This window comes from Anticarsia gemmatalis, chromosome 20 (genome assembly GCF_050436995.1).
Source record: "Anticarsia gemmatalis isolate Benzon Research Colony breed Stoneville strain chromosome 20, ilAntGemm2 primary, whole genome shotgun sequence".
Classification (NCBI taxonomy): domain Eukaryota; kingdom Metazoa; phylum Arthropoda; class Insecta; order Lepidoptera; family Erebidae; genus Anticarsia; species Anticarsia gemmatalis.
In genome coordinates, this window is record NC_134764.1 from 7,682,532 (window position 1) to 7,707,853 (window position 25,322).

Consider the following 25,322-nt stretch of genomic DNA (forward strand, 5'->3'; position numbering starts at 1 on the left):
ATACTTCTAAAAATGCTTGGTTTATAAAGAAATGCTTATATTTAAAGACTCAAATGTCAATTAAAAGTCATATTATACTTTCACGTATACTAATTCAAGATAGTACCTACCTACCTATACGTATTCGTATTCGATTTCCTGATTAAGCAACATAATATATTATTTCCTGTATATAAATAATAAAGATAAATGTAGATAATATGAGATAAGATAAATGTATACAAAATATGTAGAAAAATATTAACGATAGGGACTTGGGACTTTCTTAATCTAAAAATATCTCCTCTTTATATTAAAGTACCGAAGTCTCGTAATACTGCGTTGGTTAAGTGCGGGTTGGGGACTTTGTATCTCTTCAAGAGCTGTATAGAAAACTCAAGGTTGCGAGGCTTGCTGAAGCGTTTTCCTTTACTGTTAAAGTATAAACTAAAGTTATAATGTAATAAATAATTAAGTAAACACATGAGCAACAAACAAATACCGGATTTTCTTAGACTTTGCTCCGTTATAAATATTTATTTTAGAATTTTAAGTCACATTGAATCTCCCTTTCTCATTTTCTAAACTCCTTAAGGCATCGAAATAACAGTTTTTTTTTCGTTAAAGCCTCCATTTTCCGTCTTTGTTATATACTTTATTCGCGAGATATAATTAAAAGTCTCATATTATGTAAAATATCTGACAAGAAAATGAATCCTCATATTATTATAGTGTGTGATGGATTACCTACTTTGTCACTTTCCCGAAAGGTAGAGTACATTTTGCACTATAGGTAGTATACGTAAAAGAAAAAGACTTATCTATTCCTTATTATTTTTTTCTTTGGTCTCTGCTTACCCATATGGAAAAATAGCGTGATTTTATTTATGAATGTATAAAGACGGGTACAACGACTAAAGTAATAGCCAGTTGTGATTATACAAAACCTTGCCTTCACTTTATTATAAGGCGCTTCTCCGATTGAAGTTTTAAATGCTCTTGAAACTTACAACAAATTACAAAACCTACTTTATTACAATCAATCTTAGTTATTTATTTTGTTATTTAATTAAATTGTCGTATTCCATGGTTGCAAAATAATTGAACATACAATCATAATAAAATAATCTTGAGCATGAAGTTTACTATACACCGCCTCAGAAAATAATTGCTAAGGGCGTCATGGTGTTCCAATTAGGCATTTTATTTGCTTATATTTAATCAAATGTAAGAACTTTTTCCCACGTGAATCCATTAGTAAGTTACCCATGTTTCTCTTTAAATTACATTACTCTCAATTTGATGTGACAAAAAAAGAATTAAAGTCCTCAACTTCACTAAAGAAATCATTGTTGGGCACAAAATAGCTTCATCCGGCAACTAAAATTATAGGGGCTATTCAATACCAATAATAGAAAGAGAGAGAGCTGCTAAAATTCTCACGTTAGAGAAGGATAGCAGATAATAACTGCTATACAATGCGTTAGCAAGATCCCAAGGGGTTAAAATCCAGTTTCTAGAGAGCGAATGCTTTGCAAATATCGCAAGTTATCCCATATAATGTTCTGCAATCTATGTTATTTAATCAAGACGATAAAGACATGTAATATTCTGTTATGAAAACATAATAGGACATCCAATTTACCAAACAAACAAAATCAGGGGTCGAAATATGTTCAACAGGGCCCCGCCCCTCTCCCACAGTACTCCTCGATACAGACTATAAAACCGATGTCAAGGTCAACGCAGTTCAGTCACATCATTCGTTCCGTTCATTCAATATCATTCGTTCGTTGACGCATGCGCGAGTCGAGCAGCTAAATCGTTTGCCGCCTTTATTCATTCTCGTGCCGACCGGTAGCACAAGCTCACATATTTTTATACTCTAACTAAAAGTATTTTTTATATTTAAAAAATGGAGTTCGTTGGCAAGAAATACAAGATGGTATCGTCGGAGAACTTCGACGAATTCATGAAGATCATCGGTAAGTGTGTTTGTACAGTAATATCATTGTAATGTTCTAGGAAAAAATCAATGTCGGATGCCGGCCGGCGAGCTAACCATGCCGCGGCAAGCGGACACCTTTTTGCACTTATTTTACTTGGATATTTTTATATTCAGACGTTTTATGTGCTTAGTTTTATCTTTCACGGTAATCTTGAGGTTAATTTAACCTTTTCAAATCGTATTGCGTGGATTTTATACGCCTACCTTCCTAATGGAAAAGAGAAACTCTTCATATACCCACTTACATACTTTGATTTTATAAGAATTTGCATTTATAAAGAATTTATGAAAATTTCAATATAATTTACGGCATAAATAACAAATTTTGTTAATTTTTTTACGGAATAGTAATTGAAAGCCTGCTGTAACGTAGTAGCAATTTTCTTGCGTTGATTTCTTACAAGACCTAATATAATAAAAACAAGGCAATTTAATTTATTTTACAATTACGTCTTGATATTACGAATGTGAAATACGAAATATTATTGAGTTAATGACTTCAGGCGTCTTTTTTTTCCTCACAATTAACTTTTACTTTATGTATTTGTTCAAGTTTTCCGGGAAAGTATATAGCCGCAATAAAGCATAGTTTCATATATTGTATTGTAGATATTATGTATGTTGTTATTTTGTGTTAAAATATAAAGCATTGTGCTAAAACCTTGAGCTAACAATGGCCTGATGCTGGTCACAATGAGTATTATATTTTGCACTAAAATACGTGACAATTTATTTTAAACTAGATCGGAAACTGAAAAAAGTGGTCATTCGTTCAATGTTTGATAGTCATTTCTGCATCATCCTTTGTAGGTTACAGGCTTAATCCCAAAATATTAGCAGCTTTAAGGTTTTTTAAAGTACCCTCGCCGCCTTTCGCGATAAACACGACATCTGCTATATATAATATATACGGATTATCTTGCGGTTTTCGACAATCGATAGAGCTATATTTCCCGGGAAAGGTATTGATATTAATGTATAACATGTTAAGGATTTGTGTATGTAAATTGTAAAAAGTATCGGGCAGGTCTCGGGTGCGGTCAGAAATGTCTGCCAGGTCCGCTAGCAATAAATAAATTATTAAAGGTTCGTAGTTTCTTCATCAATAGTCATTGAAATGGTCCTCTTTTTCCGGTCTTTCAAAATATCATCTTTTATACTCAGCTAAACAATGGTTTGTAGAAACTATTATTTCGATAGATATTAAAAATATAAGATTACCTTCACCTAAGAAAACCTTTCCACGCGGAAAATGTCATTTTCTCGCCAGATGCGTACGCATAGGAAAACTTTTCTGTTAAGAGAACGAATCGATGCCGACTTAATGTTAGTCCTACTGCGCTGTTCTAATAGGGGTGGGTTGTGAATATAGAACAACTATTCACACATACTATTACGTCATCACACATTTATTATGCTATTGCTAACCTACTTGGACCGTCGTTAACCTACCCTTATTCCTAACTAATGTTCAGCTGAATAACATTTATCAGTTAAATCGAACTTCGATTTAGTGACACATCAGTTTAACAATCTTACCTGAATCTCATTTTTCGAGACTAGAAAAAATACTATAAATTAGATTTAGAATAATTATGTTCTTTTTTTCAGAACTCTACGATCCTATCTCCTCTAGTCAACCAGTAGTCAAAACATTTTAGAAATAATAATTATAAGAGTTCTCACTTAAAATCGTTAAAAAAACAACAGACTCTAGAGTTACTTAACTAGGATCGCAACGTAACTTTTCTTAACTTTTTATATACCGTTATCCCTAAATCTACGCCATGGTCTTTATTAATTTAATTGTAGCTTATTCATACTAATTACTCTCATTGGTATTTATATAATTACCACCCTCTTTCCCTCCCTCCGGAAGGGGTGACAAAAGCTGGTTCGATCATTATCAGTAGACTATTGTTTGCAGAATAATCATAGTAATCGGCAACAACAGCAACTCATTACAATAGGCCTAAATATAGGGCGACAGTAATTCATGGAAATATGTATGAAACTACATATTTACCGCTATATTATAGAGTACTAGTGCCTGCCCAGCCTGCGTGAAAAAATAATCCCAGATTAAAAATATCTTGTGCTATTCCAAATTTTAAACTATCTGTGTACTAAACTTCATTATGATAAGTTCAGTAGTTTTGATGTGATTGAGTAACAAACATACAACTATCGTTTTTAATAGTAAGAAGTAAGAATAAAATAGGAAAATTATAGCTTTTCGTGGAAGATTATCGCCGAAACTACAGCTAGCTATTGATTTTAAAATCACTTTACCAATAGAAAACTACACCTTTTTAGATTGTCAAAGCAAACAATCACAGGAAATTTGGGAAAATGGCCTCTAATAAAAAAGTTAGGTCAATCCCAAAGAGTACCTACTTGTCATATAGAAAATATAATTTTCCACACGTTGAATTTGACCAATCAGTAAGATTACAAAATAATATTATGTAGTTATGTTTTATTATATTAGATATGCTATCCGAGGTATTATTGAGAACAATAAAATAACAATAAGTTTATAGATTATATGGATGTTTGTTCAGTAATGGGTCTAGAACACGCTATGTAAAGGCCACATATTCGATAAAGTTATTCTAATGTTTCTGTAATACACGATTTTATCAGTAAGCCACTAATGATGGAGCTTTCCAATTAGTATATTTTTTTCGTAGCGGTCACGTATATGTACCTTGAATGATGAACATAAATCAATACTTAATGGAAACTTACAGAAGGACAATTTCGAAACAGGACGAGAATGATATGTGATGATTTTTAACCGACATAAAAAAAAGGAGGAAGATCTTAATTCGTCGCGATATTTCTTTTTTATAAGCCTTTACAAAGATAGGGTCTGGAAATTTTCCAATGCTTTTTAATTTAATTCTTAAGTAAATTTCTGAAGTCTTTTCAATGATATGATGATGCAAAGACTTTGGGAGGATTGAAAGAAATGGGGCAGACCTAGCGCAGACTTAGTAAGTACTTACTTACTTAAATCATCTACAGGACTAAAGATTTGTTATAAATATTAAAAAGCCACATTATTCTTTTTGACAATGTTTAAACAATTGCGATGATAGTTACACCTTCTTTTCCAAAGCCATGAGTCATTTGACCATGAGAATATTTCAAGTCTATTTTTAGCGCAGAGGTCATGGGGACATTTTTATCTGATAATAATTTCTATCTCGAGATAAGCTTATATCTGTCATCTCAAGATATTTTATGAATAAAAACTGCGCAACTAAATACAATTGGAAATACACTAACACATGCTCGTGGCTCCATCCACGTAATATTTTTTTAATAGTAGCACATATCCTTTCCCGATATATTCACTAGTCAAATTTATTGAGATTGGCTCAGGTGGTTCCACGTGAAATTTCACATTACATTTTTACTAAAACGAAGTAAGGAAACATTGTCATTTTTACAATTCGTATACCTTTCATTTTTGTCGTGTTTAGTACCCTTAAGTTGGATAAGTACTGATACTTAGATATTTCTGCTGATAAGCTAATCGACACTTATCCAAATTAAATATCAAAATTTAATATTTCTGGAGCCTCAATACCTTTTTTTGTTTACCTAGGTATAGAGATAAAGCAAAGTATGCTAGCTCTAGCTTCCTATAATATTCTAGACCACACATTTAGAGCTCAAAGATAATAACTAACATATTTTATTCAACCCACGTATGGTACGTATAGAATAATATACGACTACCCACAATCTTTTTTATGAGGAGAGTTCATCATTCTATTAACTACTGTTTGTATGTATTACTGTTGTTATATAAAAAAATGTATTATATTCAATTATATAACTAGCTTTGGACCGTGACTTTGTAAAGATTTTTCTAGATAAAAGGTTATTTAAGTCTAAATTAGAGTTAGATTCTGTGTGCATATAAAAATGTTCAGCCATTTTTCGTGATAAGTGACATAGTTGTATAATCATGCTGATATTACACACATGAATGTCTGATATGTTTGTTTTTCTAACATGTGAAAACGGCTTAACCAATTAGGTAAAAAATTGGCGCGGTGATAGATAATGCCGGCGCCCTGGGTTGCTGAAATTGCCTTTTCTTAATATTAATGTAACTAGTTTCTATTTAGTTTCCTAAGTTATTTTCTATACTGCTAAAGTTGCCTGGTAGAAAATTCCTATAGCGTTAGGTCTGCCATTATGCAATGAATTGCAGGAAGCGTTAAATAAATAAATATTCATAGGAAACTATCTACCGGAACTTACTTGATTCTTAACAGTGGATAAACTGAATACTGCTTTTAGTTCTTCCAAGATCTATTTTATTAAGAATCGTTCGTAATTAGTCGATTTTTATTAATTGATTTAAAAACGTTTTTTATACAATTGTTTGATAGATTTTATCGTATGCGTATTCTTAATGTTATTAGGGGTTTATCATTACAATTTCAAATGTAATACAAGCATTACAACTTAATATTTCTGATTAGATATTTTCGCAACACATTGCGATTAGTCATTTCCTGTATATAAAAAAAAAATACAAAAAATCCATACTTTTATGATCGCTAGCTTCTAACATTTTCAAGGGTGAAAATTCTGTCTGCCTGTATGTTACAGTCGTTCCACAGGAAAATTCTTTCAGTATGTTTTGGGTTAAAGAGTAATAAATATTTTATCCATCCCCACTAACTATCGCATTAAAAATATTATCAGGATATAAACGATTTCGTTTTTCTTTTACGGCTATATAGTTTGACATGGTGATACATTTTATTTCAAAGAAATTCGTAATCTACTTAAGATAAAATAGCAAGCAAAGCCGCGTGCATAAACTAGTACTAATTTCGCATTAATTCAAAGACCCCACATATTTCAATACGTGTGTCAACGATGGACTATGACTCTAAGATAACTCACTGAGTCACGAATTCCTGATAAACCTCATAAAATGTATTAGCTGATAAATACATAAACGAACTTATTATTTACTGAAAAACTTATAATATTTATCACCTGCTATAAGTTTATCTCGTACAATGGTTCCTTGTACTAATAATTTTAATTGATAAAGACCTCTTTATTACTTTTTTAATTCTTTTGACATTAATTGAGTTGGTTTTTTATCTGAAGGTTATTTTTATTAATCTTTTTATAGTAAAATTTTAAAAAAAGTGGGCATTGTCTTTGATTTGCTCATTACTTTTTTTCGTTTCACTCAAAATGACAGCTAACCTAAATGAAACTGTAATGCACTTTTTTTTGGAATAGGAACGAGGTGGTTAATAAACGAGAAAACAAATATTTTGATGAATTTTCATTAGTTAAAAAAAAACTTTCTTGACTACCAAAGAAACTTAGGCCTTTAAGGTAGTTCCATTTATTTTTAAAAACCGGTCGACCTTGATAAAATAAATCTGCATTGAAATGATCCAAATTAGAATATCTACAACGGGATTTTATGAGAACCTAGGATTTTACATAAAAAAAAGATTCATTCAAAACATAGAATAAGGTGAATGACTTACCTACATAAAAAACTTATTAGAATTCCTTAATTTTGAATAATTTATGCGAGTCTGTTCGCGTGTGTTAATAGATCGATAAGTATATTTATTTTTAATATAAAAACTACTACAAAGACTCCTTGCAGCGGAAATAAAAAAATAAAACATGTCTTTGGTGGGTACTTTTTTTCAAAATCCGGTAATTGTAGATTAAGTGTTAAACCGTTAAATTACCATATCGAAATGGCTGAATGAGTAAAAAATGTTTATTTACTTTAGATACTTCGTTTTTTAATCATTGGACCTATGTTTTTTAATGGGATTTTAGTTCTTTATTTCTCAGTATTCGTAGTAGAAGCTAAATATCGGCCAAATTTTGGCGATTGGAACCAAATGTCATGGTTATGAAATCGTAAAAGGAATTACAATAAACTGCTTAAGTAATATAATTAATTAAGTGTTCAACTATGACAGCTCAATATAATGTATTTAATAATTTACATATTTCATGGACTTTATACTCTGCGTTTATCATTATAATTATGACTTTAAAATCTTTTCGATAAATTATTTTTACAGAGAACAACAAAAGTTACAATATTTTGAACAGTCAAATTGACATTCATACAAATCATACCAGCTTCTGTCCACGACTTTGTCATCGTGAAAAGATTTCCTGGGGTAAAATTCTATGCGTTAATTAAGACTACTTATAATCTATTAGCGTACCAAATTTCATAAAAATCTGTCCAGGTATTTCTTTCATGTAACAGTAACAAACACCCTTCCTCATAAACTTTCGCATTTATAATATTAGTAGGATTCTTTAATTCAGGTCTATGTTAGATAGCGACAAAGTAACTGAAATTCAAATCCAACAAGCAAAAACCATTTCAGGTTTTCAGCACGTTATAACTTTTTGCTCCACATTCCAATTTGAACCGTCGTCACCCAGTCTGTTGTAAACGAGACGTGAAAAAAACTAACACTATTACGAATAAAGCAAAAAAACTACAATAGATTAGATTTAACGTTCTAGCCTTGGACTTAGGCGGACTTTGACTTGTACTCGGATACTTGCCAATGACTATTTACACTACGGCAGCATTGATTTTGTTAAATGCAGGCCAGACGTAAATATGAAAATGTATCATTAAAGTAGAAACTAATTTATTTGTGACATTTCGTTGAAATATGTGCCAGTTTTTTGATAGTACTGTTTTTTTGTTTGAAATTATAGGAGCGATTACCTCAAATACATACGAAAAAGAATATTATATACCGTCTTTGGAGATGTAATCTACCACTTTACCAAATCTTATCCAAATCAGCTAAGCCGTTTTGATAGAAAATGAGAATAAACGCTTTGACAAATACAATAATTGTACGAAAACGTATATGTTAGTGACTATAATTCTTTCCTATGGTTGTCGCTGTAGACTTTTCGCGTTAATGACGTCCAATACTAATTAAACACACCTTGCGGTTACATTAACAAACATGAACACTAATTACTGTGATTGTTATTTGCAATATGATTTTCTTATACGTTCATTAATAATGTTATTCTTTTGATTCTTGTATTATACGATCCATTAGGTATTTACTAGGTGAAAGAAAACGGAAAGCCTTGTTTAGCTGTGGGACACATAAAGGGCTAATAAAAAAAAACTTGCTGAAACTTATCTGAAACGTAACTCTTGCCCTAATTCGTTAACGTGAAATAAAAAAAATCTTATTCAAATTTCCAAGATTCATTTATCTATTTTGCATTAATGAGAAAAAGTAAAGTAGGTTATTATACATACAAACGAACTTTCCCATTTATGATATAAGTAGGAAGTACGAATCGAAACATATTCGATCGGAAATTTCTGAGGTAACGATAGTAGATGCTAATTCATGTTACATAAGCAATATTTGAAGTATAAATTATTACGTATATTTGAAGTACACTGTAGTAAGGCTGAAGTCTAGACGGCTTAGTAACGAGTATTATTAATATTTACTCAAAGCTATAAATAATTTCATATCGAACATTATCAGTGCTTACTTATCGAGTTTATTGCAACAAATAATCAGTAAATCCTCCAGAATGTTGTGTAACGACGGAATTTTGGATCAAACTTAATCCCTAGTTTTCGACCGTGGCAGAAATAGGTAGATTTTCTCAAAGATTTCTTAGTTAATTCCCGTCACGCACCCGATTGATTTAGTATTCTGTTCGCGTGGAGAAATTTGTGAAAATATATTGCGGGAATATTACGAAAATAAGTTTGTTGTTTAGCTTTCTTAGACTGAAATGTTACTAAAGTTATTCAGTACATAATTATGTTCTATAATAACCTTATTTCGCTGTGACATAACTGATTAAAACAAAAACAAAAACATGTTTTAAAATATTTTTTTTATTCGTTATTTTTTATCAAGTTTAATTAAAACTGTTTATTAACAACTAAATAAATGAGCATAATGAACTGCATTGATTTGATACAGAAATATTGTTTAAAACATAATGAATAAAACTTTAGCATAGCAACGAACATCGAACATAATAACAAGTAACGACTGACAATTGATATTAGTCGCAAAACAATATTATTGGAGACATATAAAACGTTGTGGTCAATATTACGTTACATACAGACTTTGTGTCAATGCACGTTCACGCAAACGTCGAACGAAGAGACGACAAGTTGAGATGCACAATCTTAAACATTCTGTACGATTTTCCAAAAGGCATACTTAGTTAAATATTTAAACTTAAACAAGGTTTTTTTTATCTCACTCCTTTTATGCCCGAGGTGTAAGGAGAGGTGTATATAAAGCCACATTTCGACATAAAATTTATGATGTTATCCCCATCAAATAGCGGCGAGCCTATTGTAATATACTGGGCTATTAAACTTTTGTTTTTAAACTCTGGGCTAATAAGAATCTCAATACCATTTTTGCCCGTTGAAGTACATTTAGCGGTATTCAAACTGTTTATTCATTTTATATTAGCTTAAACGCTATTGAATAGATAAACTAACGCTAAAATATATACCTATAGATCCGATATCGATTCCCAGGACCCGTAATTTACAGTTGCATACACTGTCCCTAGTTCACAAATACAGTCAATGAGAAAATTTACCAGATATAACACAGTCAATAAGAAAAATTATCAAATATGTCTGCCTATTTCAATAGTCATTCATGTATTTTCATCTATTAGAAATGTATTGACACGCCGACACTTCAATTTAACTTTGATTAACCCATGATAAAATCATGCGGGTAGTGAATGAAAATCTTGTTAACCATTCATTCTCGTGCGTCATTCAAAATCTCAGAACTATTTTATATTCAATTTAATTTACGAATGCGGGTACACTGATTTAAATAGCGAGTCTGTGTTTTTGAATAAGTTGGAGAAAAAGATATCCAAACAAAATAAGAAAATGTTTGTCTTTATGAACCAAAATTAACTACTTACTGATTTATTTGTATAAGAGATTTGATTTATTATATAAAGGTTATACAAACGATGAAACAGAGAAAAACATATTAACAACATAAGTAGTTAATAAAAAAAATGTTCTCTTCATTAGAATTCTCCAATATTTGCCTGAGTTTGGACCGATTGAATAAAACTTGACAAAAGAAAAAAGGAACTTTATTACGTCCTGTGGCCAATAATATATTTTTTCTTAACAACCTTACAAAGGTTTCAAAGATTTCAATACACCACCCGCAACAAAAATATCCTTTTAATTAATTAGGAAGATCGCATGAGAATATCCCGGCATAGTTTACCGATTAACAGTCTATTGGCCGAGCCGAGTGCCGGCCAATTGTCGTCAAATGGACAACAATCAGCACCAATTGTGGCCAATGTGATACCAGACGGTCTGTACTCGTCATTTTATATGCAAGAGTTCCGTTTTCTATTTAAGTATTGATTTTGTTGCTTTATTGAAGTGGGGCCATGTGTCACGGCTGTTTCCATGAGCCGTTGTTGAGATATATTGGATGATTGGTACTAAATCATGTACTGTCAGTTACTCGCACAGAATGACGGAGCTGCTCGGTGAATTGAATGTAATTTCGCACAATAAAACCTTGTTAATGTATGCAAAGTTACTGCGAACAGATTTTCATATAATGTTATAGATGTTGAGACTTGGTTTGATGATGGTTGAGATGGCAAATTATACTTTACTTCACTGAATCCGTGCCGGTGAACCCGCAGGGCTCCGTCTTTAAACACTTGTACGAATATTGACCACTAGGAGTTAGGACCTAAAAACCTAACCAATACTCACGCAGATTGAAATACCAGACCCTTTCTAACAGTATACCGATAAACCTTTCATTCTATAAAAGTAAAATTCGTTGTAAAATTCAAAGGCATTCAAGCCTCTACAAAAGTTTAGTTTACTTCTCAATTCTTCGCTTCTAACCACGCCAAATAACAACCACCTACTTCCAAACAAAGCACTATAGACAACTTACCTTTCAGCTAGCTATTGAGTGCAACTGGATCAAGAATGCACACCTCGTTATCTAGTTGCTGCCCACATAACGGCATTTCCAGATCAAAAGCTCTCTAACAAGCCCACCCTTCGCTACTCATAGAATAGGAATGTGCTTCTTTGGCAAAGGTCTTGTCATATTTGTTACTGCTATTTTGCTGTTTGTCATATCTAAATTATATCTATTTTACACCTGTCAACCCACAATGCCAGGTGATTCAAACATTATTATTGGTATGAAAATTCTTTGGAAATGATAAACGCTGATGTGTTTTTGAAACTGCAAAGCAGAAAGGTACATTTGATACGGATTTTGGCAAAAAGCGAAATGAAGCGATCTTTGCGCTGAATATCGTCGTTAGATTGATGAAAAAGAAATGTTTTCTTAAGACCTTGATAAAACGAATTAAAATACTTAGTTCCTAAGCCATTTGTCCAATGTTTTTAAGTTCTAGGCAATATTTTGTACCGGTAGTGTCAGGATTGTTCACCTAATGACTCCCAATTCCAATACTTGGATGAGTCACTAACACACAGGTAAAATGGCCTTATATTTTTAGCCGTAATTTGTCACTATCTACCCCGCCTTTTCTGAGTAAACTTTACTTTGTTGTTATTCCGACATTGTACTTCATACTACTTTATCTACTAATACATCACACGGCAAATAGACAAAACTAATTGTGAAGTAAATTAAGATTTAATTGTAGACGCCATACAATTGACAATTATCATTGAACGTGGATTATGGTTTTAAACGCTTTGACACTATGACTCTAGTCATTAGTTCGTCTTTGAAAAGGTCGTACAGAGGTGATACTCATCACCTAAAGCTGTCCATTCCGTTCTCAGGAACCTTTTATATTTCCATCAGCCATAAATTGATCTTTAGAATTTCATATCCGCATCATGTGATGTTGAGTCACAAAAGATTAAGATCTCGCGATTCAGGGATCAATTGATGGCAATAGGCTGGACGTACGTTTCCTTTGCGTTAGTCAGATGAACGGATGCAGTCGGCGTGTGCCTACGCGCAGTTAGCTACAACACTATCTGTCAGTTGAACTTGACATTTGTAATGTACAGATTTATTGAATGTTTTATGTAATTTACTGCGTTGCAACTATGTATTAAATGATAGGTGGAGGTATATTTGCACTTGAGTATCAGATAACAATGATTGCAGATAACCATCTTCTAGTTTGTTTGGTTAGATTAAGTCGTACTTATTTCTTAGGTGCGATTGCACTTAAAAACGTTCGTTCTCGGAGGAGTTTTTAAGTATTCTTAGTTATTTATCACTTCAAAATCTTTTAATAAAAGACTTCTGCTTGAGACTCATAGTTATAAAAAATGCTCGCGTGTCATAAGAACTTAGGAACACTGTTTGAAGTATAAAAGACTTACGAATGGTCAAATCAGTCAATTAATTACGGTCGTAGACTCCTGTGCGTGTCAATGATACACCTCATTATCCTATTATTGGCCTTGCGGCGTTTTTGTAACTAGCTGACCCATGCGGTTTTACTCCTGTCAAATTCCATTCCCTAATTCTACTCTGTACTGTACCTATGTTTGATTTCGGATCTTCGACTAATATTCATGGTAAATGGTCTTGTGGTTAAGATGTCAAAGCGAAATAGGCAGACTTTCAGATTCAAGATATGATATATGAATTATGAACAAGCACAAATTCCCAGCCAGTGACCAAAAGTGACTCTCAAATTACCGAAGCAAATCGAATGGTTGTAAAAAATAATTTTGTGTAATCGAATTAACGATCCACGAGTATGTAATTTAGTAGTTTATTTACTTCAATATGTCATTAATATCTGTTTTTTAGTTTGTCGTCGTTGTAATGGACAATGATAAAAAAGACAAGGTTCTTATTTTTGCGTTTAAGAACAATATTTAACTAATGTTATAATATGTTTTGACTGAGTATGATTCCCAAATATTAATTTGAATAAGAATAATTGATGAGTCTTTTGACTCTTGCAGTAAAATATTTGAAAATGAATAACATGAGAATGAACGTTAGTTATAATTTTATTACTCTGTGCAAGAAAATGTATATTTTTATTTTTATTTTTCCTTTCGATACTAATCTTATTTGTCTCTATCTGTCCTAGTAATTAGTAATCTCTAAAACAACTGTCAAACGTTCACCACATAAACCTGGCACTTGTTCTTCTTTTAACACATTGATCAGAGTGACCACCAAAAAAATGAATTTCAACAATAAATTACTGGCAACATTTTTTGCGATTAATAGAAAAAGAAAACCAATCCTTCAGTTCCGAGATTAAAACAAAAGAAGGTTAGAACTGCGAATTGTAAAATAAAACATATTTTATAAGTCTGTACTCTTTGACATTGTATGCAAATACATTGTACCACGTTCAAGTTACAAAGTTCACTGTTCATATATTATTGTGACTGGGGAAGGACTCTGATACTTAGAATTAAGTAAAATGCATGATTATTTACTTATAAATGTGTTTTTTGTTTTGATTATGACTAATCGTTGGTAGGTAAAGGAAAACCAAATACTGTATTGCAACGTTTAGTTATTTAGTATGTTGGAATTAAATAGTATAATTTGCAGCTGTCTTCTTAATATATTTTATGTCATTTAGAGCCAGACTTCAGAAGTTAATGGCATATACATTAAAATACTGATTTCTTAGTTTACTGTCATTATTGTTTCGAGGTTTCGGAGTCTGTTTCGATGTCAGATAAAAAGTTACTTCGTTTTCCAGTTGAGTGAGAGACCTACTTTAAAGAACTTCACCAAGAAGACTAGAAGGACGTACGGCATATTTTTGAGCCCTTCGACTTATATTTAAGCCCTCTGACTTATTGTTAAGCCACACGGCTAGACGACAAATTGACTCCTAACATTATCTTAAAGCATAACCTAACCTACAAAAATTGTAAAAGTTATTTTTATCTCAATCTTTAATCTCAAATATCTAAACTTAGTTAAACCGTCTTTTCTTGTAAGCCATGTCACAGCATCATTATCTTTGAAGACCGGTCGACAGATCATTACGCCGTAATAGTTAGTATAATACCAGTATAAAGTACATAATCATGTATCAGCACATACATACTGTAATTTAACTAAAGCGTTTAGCCGTGAGAGACACATTCATTGAAATATCATTGTTTTGTTATTTATGTAAAACTCACACGTTTATTATATTTATGACAAACAAATCTTGAAAATTAGAAGTAATCAGTTTATTATTTTGTTTTATACAAAGTATATTTTAACCTATTAAAATGTGTTTTTTGTGAAATTAAAATTAAGCTGCATTAAGTTCTGAAGCAGTTAAACCCGTATGACCGTTGTAATACCTATTATAAGCTTAATGTATATAACTATCGTACATAACTTTCCAGAAGGCATTCATCTTTATCCTAGCTTCTGCCCCTGACTTCGTCTAATTGGACAGATTTTCCGGGGTAAAAACTAAACGTTTGTGTGTGTAATCTATGGTTAAATCTATCTGGGTGGAAGATTTCATCAAAATGAATTCGGTACATTTTGCGTGAAAGAGGAACAAATAAAAATGGGCAGAGACTATAGATTACGTGAGTTGAAGAATCCACTCCCATTCCGGGAATGACTGATAAAATTATGCTATAATACCTATATCCTGATACTAATCCAATCTTGTAGGTAATTAATTGATATCATTATGATATAATATAAATTTATTATTATACTTTTCATGTCATCATTAACGTTAATCGCAAAATTCTGAAAGTCGATTATGAAAAGATAATCGATTTGATAATCTCTTTGAGATTAAGTATCGGTGCACTTTTATCGATGAAGTGACAATAAAATGACTTGCGATTAATATCAGGTCATTTATTATAAACATAATATTTTTGGACATCCTAATCCTATAAATATTTCAAAATACGAAAGTTCGTGAAGATTGATGTTCTTTTGTTTTTGTTACTCTCTTAGGCAAATACTACTGAACATATTATAATATCTTAAAATGAATTTTAGATACAGATACCTATGTAGTTTTATAACTTGTATTAACGCCTACAAACATTTTTACTCCGGGAAATCTTTTTACGCGAGCGGAGTCGCCAGGAACAGTTAGTCAAATCTAAAGAAGTAACGATCCTTTTCGAAGGGATTCAAAGAAAACCATGTCTTAATTGGATCCTGTTTGACCTTCGATCAAATCCGGTCTTAGCGACAAATGGCGATGTCTGATGACAAAAACGGTCGCTTTTGAAGCTTCTTGGAGCCCAGTCTTGAAATCGTCATTCAGCTATCTATGTATAATTAATTATTTAGGTGACTATTCTGTTGACATTAATGCTTTCCACACAGAAAAACCTGTAGTGTGGTTACAACTGCGTTCTTTACATACTTCGAGTATAATGATGACAGTCAACATTTCAAAATACCCCACTTTTCACTATGTGTAAAGCTTTCTTTATAAATATAAAAAATATACGATTACTAATTACTGTAGGTTTTTACACTAAAACATTTGCAATACTAGAGTAAAGTTTTAAATCATAGTGCTTCTTTTTTAAAACAACAAACGTTCATTTTTAAACCAATACACGGTTAACCTTGCAAATAACTCAATCCTCATTTACTAAGCATCATAAAAGGCTAAATAAACGACTTCTGTAACACATCTGCATATCTGTAACAAACTTTAGAATGCATCTCTCATTTTTATCTCGCAATGATAAAGGTGGACATTGAACCCGCTCTGTAATCTGACATTCACTCTTAACGCCGGTATATTTATACTGAACAAATGAACGGAATGAATGATCTATTTATGTCACGCAACTTCACACGAGAAGTGGGCGGTGAACGATTTTCTTTTATGAAATATATGTTTCAGTTGTAGAAGACCTTTTTAAACTGTGTTTGAGACAATTTTTTGCGATGTTTTCTTTATATTTCAATAGATTTTACGTATTTATGGGTTGTTTCTGCTGTAAGAAACACGTTTCGTGATTCATGTAACAAAGACCGCTATAAGCAATTTTCTATATTTATGATTGAATAGATTCTATAAGTACCTATTAATTATTTTTTACAATAAATATGGCTCCCTCGTTCAGAGGGAGACTCTTGTCCTGTCGTGGAACAGCCATAGTCTAAAATAAAGAATATCGGACTTAAAATACTGAATTCCATCGTAAATAAATAATGATTCATCGAGACCACATACAACGTAAATTATTGCATTTATTTTGAAACTTGAGTTTTCTTATCACAAAAAGCAATTAACGGCCGTGTAAGAGTTCCATACCTAACTGAACAAATAAACAAACCCTTCATAACATAATTAAAAGGAAATAAATAAGAATTCCTGCTAACATCTTACTTACCTACATAATTTTTCCTGCAAAACAAAATACCGCATTATTCCTTAAATAATGACCTAAGTAGTAAAGTTTATTCTCTGTGGTAACGCCATTTTGTTTTATGTAGACTTATTTCTAGACTTCTAGACTAGAATGATTTATTCATAGTTATGAATAGAATATGGAACAGCTATTTGCAACTGACAACTAGATAATAAAGATAGTTAGGAGATAAAGAACTTAGTTATTATTTGAGAAGATTTGTGTACATTAATGGTTGTGTATGATACCTACGTCTAAGTAATGACTTTTCCATCACATTCATCGAGAAAAATTTTTCATAAAGTAACATCTCCTAAACAATATTCTATAAAGAATCTGACAAAATTAATCCCCGAATTAAGTTATATGACTTTAGAAATAGCTTGCGTAGAAAATCATAATAAGCAAAAAAAAATTTAAGTATTGGAATGAAAAACTGCGAATTTTTCAAGCCTTTACTATTATTGTAAGACTAATTGTAAAAAGGTATTTATTAATTCCATGAACTCACTTAATAATATATTTTCAGCCCTACCTTCACGTTATACAAATATCAATAATGTATTATTAGTTATTGGTATCAGTACAGTTGATAAGCTAATAATAGGGGCTCGACTATAGGCCGACATATTGACTGAATATGAATTCATCAAATATTTACCCTGTACAAACTATACTGACTGATAAAATTGACACGTTATAAAATAAATATTAGAATATGTAGTAAGTCTTCAGCATTTCAGATCATTTTACGAAACTTTTACTTAGTTTTCTTCTGCATAGCTTTTAAGACTATCCTTTGTTTCAAATTACCTTTTTTTTAATCTTTTTTATTTAGGCTCCATACTGCTTTTCAAGGCGCATAAAAAACGCGCAGAAAATAATCGTTTTAAATGGCAAAGATGGGCAAAGGAAACCACATTCATCATCCTATTCTAGTCGAGTTGATATCTATGATCGATAAGTGCTTCTCTATAATTCAAACAAATGGTTATTTGATTGACAAAAACTTTCCTCCGTCAATGTGTTCTAAATTGAAAAATTGCGCCAATATAAAGGTCGTCGGCCTTGACGTCACACCACATCGTATGACCAATGGCGACGCGCCGCTCCCACAATTCAACCAATAGGAGAGCAGAATTGTTTATCGATTCATCTGTGCGTGTTGATAATAATTGGCGGCATGAGATGGCTCGGTCCAGAACATGCGACTGATTTTTACAGTGACCGATTTTTACTCTGTCATTATGTTTGTGAAAAGGAAGTTAGAACTTTTTATCTACGTTATTTTTGAATAATGCTTTTGTCTTTAGGACTTTAATTAGTAAAAAAATTCAATGCGTAGGCTCATTGACCGGCGCATAATTAGCAAGGTTAAGCAACTTTCGTCACGGTTAGTCTTTAGGTGATTATCTAATGATTCATAGAACGCGTGATGTCTAGTCAGTCTAGCAAAGAAAAGCTTAAAAAAAATAAAATGCCGCAAAGTTTAGAAGGAACATACCTACCTACCTACCAACTTTTGTAATCCGAATCTAGATTATATAGTTAGGAATTTGAAACGGGATCCTTTAAATTGGCGGGAAGTCTACGTGGGTGGCTAGACTGGCAGAGAGTAGATAGAGGTAGTGTATAGTCTATGGTCGTAACTGTGAAGTGCCCGCGTTCCTGAACGTGCACATTCCAGTGCCTGGAGCGGCCGAGTCTATAGGGACACCATAAAAGGCATGGCTTATATTGAAACCGTGTGTTCGTTTAGAATTACTTACACTTAGAGCTTACTTTGAACACGTTTTATGCTATTCGGTGGATAAAACGTTTATAAAATCGTTGGTACTTATTCCACCACTAGGCACGTTAACAGGAAATAATAGGTTCCATTCCATTGAAAAGTCTGACCTTAAATTTTGATGTTAATAGGTAGAGATAGTAACCTAGAAACCTAGGTTTTCAGGCGACACCAATCGCCACTAGTGAAACTTTTTAATTAACTGTGTAATAAAATGAAATATTATGTCTGATTATTATCATATTTTATAGCATTGTTTTCAGTTTACATGTTGCTTTAATAAATAAGTACGGGTAACAATACTAAGCTTTTAATTTGCATTTACAATTAACTGTGAGATTGAACTATAAATAAATAAAGCAAGAATAGGGAAAACATCATTAATTCCTATAATTATTTATTTTTACTACATCAACACATAGTGCAAAAGTCTCATATTTTTCAAACTAAAATGGGCGTGTTTATCAAAAAAATAAATATTACGAAACTTCGTGTTTTAATCTACAGGTGGGCTAAAACTAATCCATCACAGGCAAAGCCGAAAATTCTAACAAATGATAAAAACCTAGATTAGTATATCTAGACTTTAGCCGTTAGATAAAAGTTAATACCTAAGCCGATAAGCTTAGCATACCTATAGTTATGACCTTGTGTGAATCATTTCACTGTGTGTATGTCTGTTTGTGTTATCTCGGAAACATGGGTCACATACTCGCATGACGGTGACCTGATGTGGTAATTCTGAGAAAGGTATTATTAGTATAAAGCATCGGCTACAATTTTTTTTTATACCTTAATGAATGAATAAGTTGTTTATATTACTTATTTCTTTAAACGACATCTAATTAAGGCGATCCGGTATACAATTCTGTTTTCATGAAAACGCGAGAGCTAGCTCACACTTTTCGGAGCAAAAAAATAAGAAAGAAAGAAAGAAATATTTATTGTACATAAAATAAAACACAATGATTAGAATAATTAAACTAACTGTTGAATCATAAACATCACTTGGTGAAATAATTTTATATAAAACTAGTTACATCTTAAGACTTCCTATCTATTGGTTTCCTCACTAGGAGGACCTGTATCAAGGAAACCTTAAAGAACAATGTTATAATGACATTGATAGCTTTAAAACAATACAAACATCAATGTAGTGTGCAGGTTAACTTTCATTAAAAAAATTGTTAAATACGACGAATAAACAAAGTAACAAAACACTGGTAAAATACAGTAATAAAGGTGATTTCTGTTATAAATATACAAAGTATAAGTATAATATATCTTGGCATACAAAGGTTATCACAAGTTCAAACTGAGGTAAATTATCAAATGAGTGATTGAACGGTAAACAATTACTATAATTAATAGGTACTTAAGTTCAAATCAAACTGAATGAATACTTATTTATTCAAAAAATTCTATACCTTTTAGCCCCAAAACTTAGCTATCGGCCTTTGCACGGGAAAAATATTAGCAGTAAAAATTATTGATGAATGACTTAAACATTGATTAAATCATGTTAGGAATGCACTATAGTTAGTACCTAAGGTATATGACACATGCCTACATACTCGTGTCCCGATAAAAACTCCCCGCACATCGCCCAGTAATAAGGTCTAAGACCACATTGAAGAATTTTAACAAGACACTTGCATTTTAGATTTCTATTTCCTGTTGAAGACACTGGTATTTTCCTAATTAATTAGGTTTTTGATATTATCTTGCTCCATGTTACTAAGGGTACGAAGTTACGATAAGAACTATAAGTAATGGATAAGTGCTGGATAGCTAGTCTGAAAGATACCGAGGAAGACAAAAAAAAAATGAATATGAAAAGATTTATTTCTTCCCGACATAGTTACAAATCATTTTTATAAACGCCCAATTTCTTTATTATTCTAAACGACTTTAAAAATAGTGCTTCGTTTTATTTTATTTCGTTGTCACAAATCTCACAAAGAAATCCCTTAATTTACTAACTAACTAACTACACATAAGACAAAGATATAAGTTATCAAACAGAAAATCAATGAAAAACCAAACCACACACCGTCTTCCAATCATATCTGATTTACTATTTCTATAAAACTTCCTTTCAAGCAAAAGTAGCACTCATTCATATAGTCTTATAAGCTATAGTCCCATATTATTGGTAACGGGTCACTATAAGTCCGATACAGAACAACGGGACTTCGCATGCCTGCAATATTAATCTAGTTTATTGTGAGCAAAAACATCCCGATACTTTATACAGTTTAGACGTTAATTGCATATTTCTATGTTCTCGGTAAAAAGTATGGTGTATATTAATTAAGATTGCATTCAATCGTATGATGCATTAAGAATTTATAATTCTAGACTTGGAAAATGGTTTGTTTAATATCGGATAATCTCAAAAATAGATAATTAAATCTTATTTTTCGAATCGATGCTAAAAATTACTGTCATTTTATTTATGAGAAAAAGCCTTTAATACTTATAATTATACAATATAACGGTCTTCCTTTACATTGTTGCGTACTTGAATACAAAAAATCACACCTTTTCCCAAACGGGTAGGCAGAGACTAAAGAACAATCCCTTGCAACCTTGATCAACCTTCTATTTCTTCATTAGAATAGACAAGAAAAGGTCATATACTTTTCTCCTTTTTGTACATTAATCAAAAAGTAGAAAAAAAATACAGTGCATTTCACTGACACAAGACTTTATTGTACTGTCAACGTCAGACCTGTGCGTTGTTTTCATTCCTAGATAATATAAATAAATAAGAAAAAAGTTACAATGTTCCAGTTTGTAGGAAAGAAATACAAATTAGCGTCTACAGAGAACTTTGATGATTTCATGAAGACTTTGGGTATGGGCTTTTACGTATTTCCTAAGTATTCAATTTATTACTGTTTATTTTTAAGTAAGGATACAATTAATACCATTAAAAATCAAAGTCCTCCGCCCAGTCTGCCAACTTACGATGAACCCCAAAACTGCTGAAGCGATAGCGTTGTAGTTCTTACCTTTAAGCAAAATTATTGATTAATTAATTTCTTTGAAATTTTATAGAAAATTTGTGAATTATAAGGTCGAGGAAAAAGTCTTTTCGTATTATAGTATGTATGAACTTGTAATAAAATCTTTTCTCTACACAAAAAAGCTCGATATTTGGGTACCTCACGAGCTCACAAAAGAAACCTAATGAACCGTGTACTCATTTGTGATTCTTCAAGCCAAAGAGATTTTATGATGTTTATGAATGTTGAAGACATCTAATATTAATCTGATGTTAAAAGTACTTAAAACCATATCACCCTGGTTATAAATAAAAATGTTATCGATCTATAACAGAATGAATGAATTCTGAACCGATAGCTTCATGCATGGCTGCAAAGATGCAGTTAGTGATCATACGTATGTATCTAAACCTGTATAACTCGCTTGTAATTGCACTTGTTTGTTACTTATATTGCAGCAGTTAGTAGACTATTTATATATCTGATAGTCTGATATTATCGCGAGATCTAAATTGATAGTATTCATGTTATAATTGAGGTATCAGCTCTGTTTCGGAATCATTGCAATTGACTGCAATTTCGTTTATATAGTATAAATAATATTTATTTATTTCTTAAGCGTTCTATAGGAATAGAAATACGGTTTAAGGTAAAAACGGCCCATGTTTTACCTGGATAAGCAATTTTTCCTGTATTTTACTTAATATTCACCACTACGTAATATAAAACAAAGATTCCTCGTCGCGTCTGTGTATAAGCGATAAACTCAAAATATATGTATACAGAACGGATTTTCTAGCAGTTTTACTATAGTTAGTGATTCTCGAGAAATGTTTTAGTGTATAAATCCCTAAAGCCATCACGGACAAAGCCAGAGCGGGCCAATAGTCTGATACATTGTATCTTACAAATATTTGAAGGATCTTTAGAGTACCTACGTCTAATGGTTTCGAAGATAAAAACCTACATACAAACTCGTCAAATTGCCGTTCACTCTTTATAATATAGAAATGCTATAATCTGTGTGTTCTCTCTCTAACCAATATATTTTCTTGTCCCAAGGCGTGGGCCTGATCACCCGTAAGGCCGCCAACGCGGTGACCCCCACCGTGGAGCTGAAGAAGGAAGGCGACACCTACAACCTGGTCACCTCCTCCACCTTCAAGACCACCGAGATGAAGTTCAAGGAGGGCGAGGAGTTCGATGAGGACAGAGCTGATGGCGCTAAGGTGAGGAACCAAATTCTATTCTTCTTCTTGTATTCTTACGCCTCTAATTCATAAACACACTATAAACCTATTTTAGTCAAAAAGCTACTATAATATGTTTTCTCTTTTTCATTTCGCTAAAGAGTAAAAGAAACAAAGCTCTTTATAAGCCTTTTATAACTTCATATATTTTTATGAATAAGATGGTTATTGTATAGTTAGTGGTCAACCTAGTGTCAAAGTTGTTCACGCCGCCCAAAGGCCTTTGACCAGGCTGAAGCATAGAGACGTTCAGTTCGAATACCACTATGCGGTCACCCATCTATAGAATGACCGCGCCAAGGTTTCTTTTACTTGCAGATTTACATACCTACTAGTTGGTCGACCGGTGAGCGCAGCTGGTTCTATTCTATTCTTCTATTTAACAACTTGCGAACACTGCGGTTCATTGTTACACTATTTGACTTTATAGCTCTTGGATTGAAATCTGGTCAAGTCGTAAAGTTAAGCAGCAGTTTATCATAAAGGAAAAATTGCATAATATCTGTTAGACTATTTGCATATCACAAAAAATAATGGCAAATCAGAATGTAGTTTTATTTATTTAAAACCGCGGAATTCGTGATTAATTTGATGGAAGAAAAAGGTGTTTTTTCGCTTTTTCAAGTTGCTAAATGTTTTGCGATTGTTATTTACAGGTGAAGTCGGTGTGCACCTTCGAGGGCTCCACCCTGAAGCAGGTGCAGAAGGCCCCCGACGGCCTGGAGGTCACCTACGTCAGAGAATTCGGACCTGAGGAGATGAAGGCTGTGAGTACACAAACTATGTTCATCTCACTTTTGAACTCTAAATGGATAATATAGGGTAATGGAACTAGAAATATGGTGATGGACGAGATTCTTGTGTAGTTGATGTCTGGTAAAGGTATTTTGATTTGTTTTTTGTATCTATTGTCCCAATTTTTGGCAAAAATTTTAAAAATCTTCTCCATTGGGCGCAATCCTCGGCCGTTTCCTATTCGATCCCCACACTCCTTTAAATTCCTTGTTGAAGTTATTTCTTTTGACGCATATTAAATTAAGGACTCATCCAAGTTTTCCGCACTGTAGCAATTAGGAATCAGGCCTTCAGAGATAAACCTTGCGTACATTTCTTTTTTCGTGTCTTTTTGTGCCCTCCAACCTGGACTTTTACTTCTTTAAATAAATACTAAAGTGACTAACTATCTCTCGTGTTTCAGGTGATGACCGCAAAAGACGTGACTTGCACCCGAGTGTACAAGGTCCAATAAACTCCACAAGACTGCTATCTACAGCACAACTATATATTATACATATAAATTATGTTTATTTAGTCTAGTACACGAGTTTGGTTCGTAAACGCATGAAATAAAGGTTATTTTTCTACTTTCAGTGTATTTGTATTGCCAGTTATACGCGAGCGTAGCTTGGTCTCTTCAACTGTTGTATAAGTTTTTCAGTGCATATTTAATAAAACGGTTTTTGTAGTTTGTTGGTTTTATTCCTTATTTCCTCTTTGCAGTACATCTAGGAAAATTATGGTGTCTACTTATAATGCTGGATAAAGGCAAAGATATTCTCTATTTACCTTACTGAAGCTACCATGGTTTCGAAAATAGAGCCTGTATGATTTCTAGACATATTTTCCTTCGCCGTCAATACAATTTTGAATTGTTCGGTTTACTGCCAAATTTCAAAGCCCTTGAATTCTCAGGAAAGACTAATACTTATAGCAATCAGCTATTTATTAGAATATAGTAGTTATTGACAGGCGTCTAGCTAATGACACCAAATACTAAAACTCAACCACGCCTGAAAATCAATTGTTTAACGTTTTAAATAAATGGGTTAAAAAG

At 32.3% G+C, this 25,322-nt stretch overlaps 1 protein-coding gene across 1 annotated transcript; it reads left to right on the forward strand.

Moving 5' to 3' along the window:
• Positions 1-1,790: 1,790 nt before the first annotated feature.
• fabp (fatty acid binding protein) lies at positions 1,791-24,953 on the forward strand. The gene is made up of 4 exons (XM_076127659.1): positions 1,791-1,964; positions 23,301-23,467; positions 24,145-24,255; positions 24,687-24,953. Exons 1-4 carry the CDS (start codon positions 1,895-1,897, stop codon positions 24,735-24,737), a joined length of 399 nt encoding a protein of 132 aa, XP_075983774.1. The 5' UTR covers positions 1,791-1,894; the 3' UTR covers positions 24,738-24,953.
• Positions 24,954-25,322: the final 369 nt, after the last annotated feature.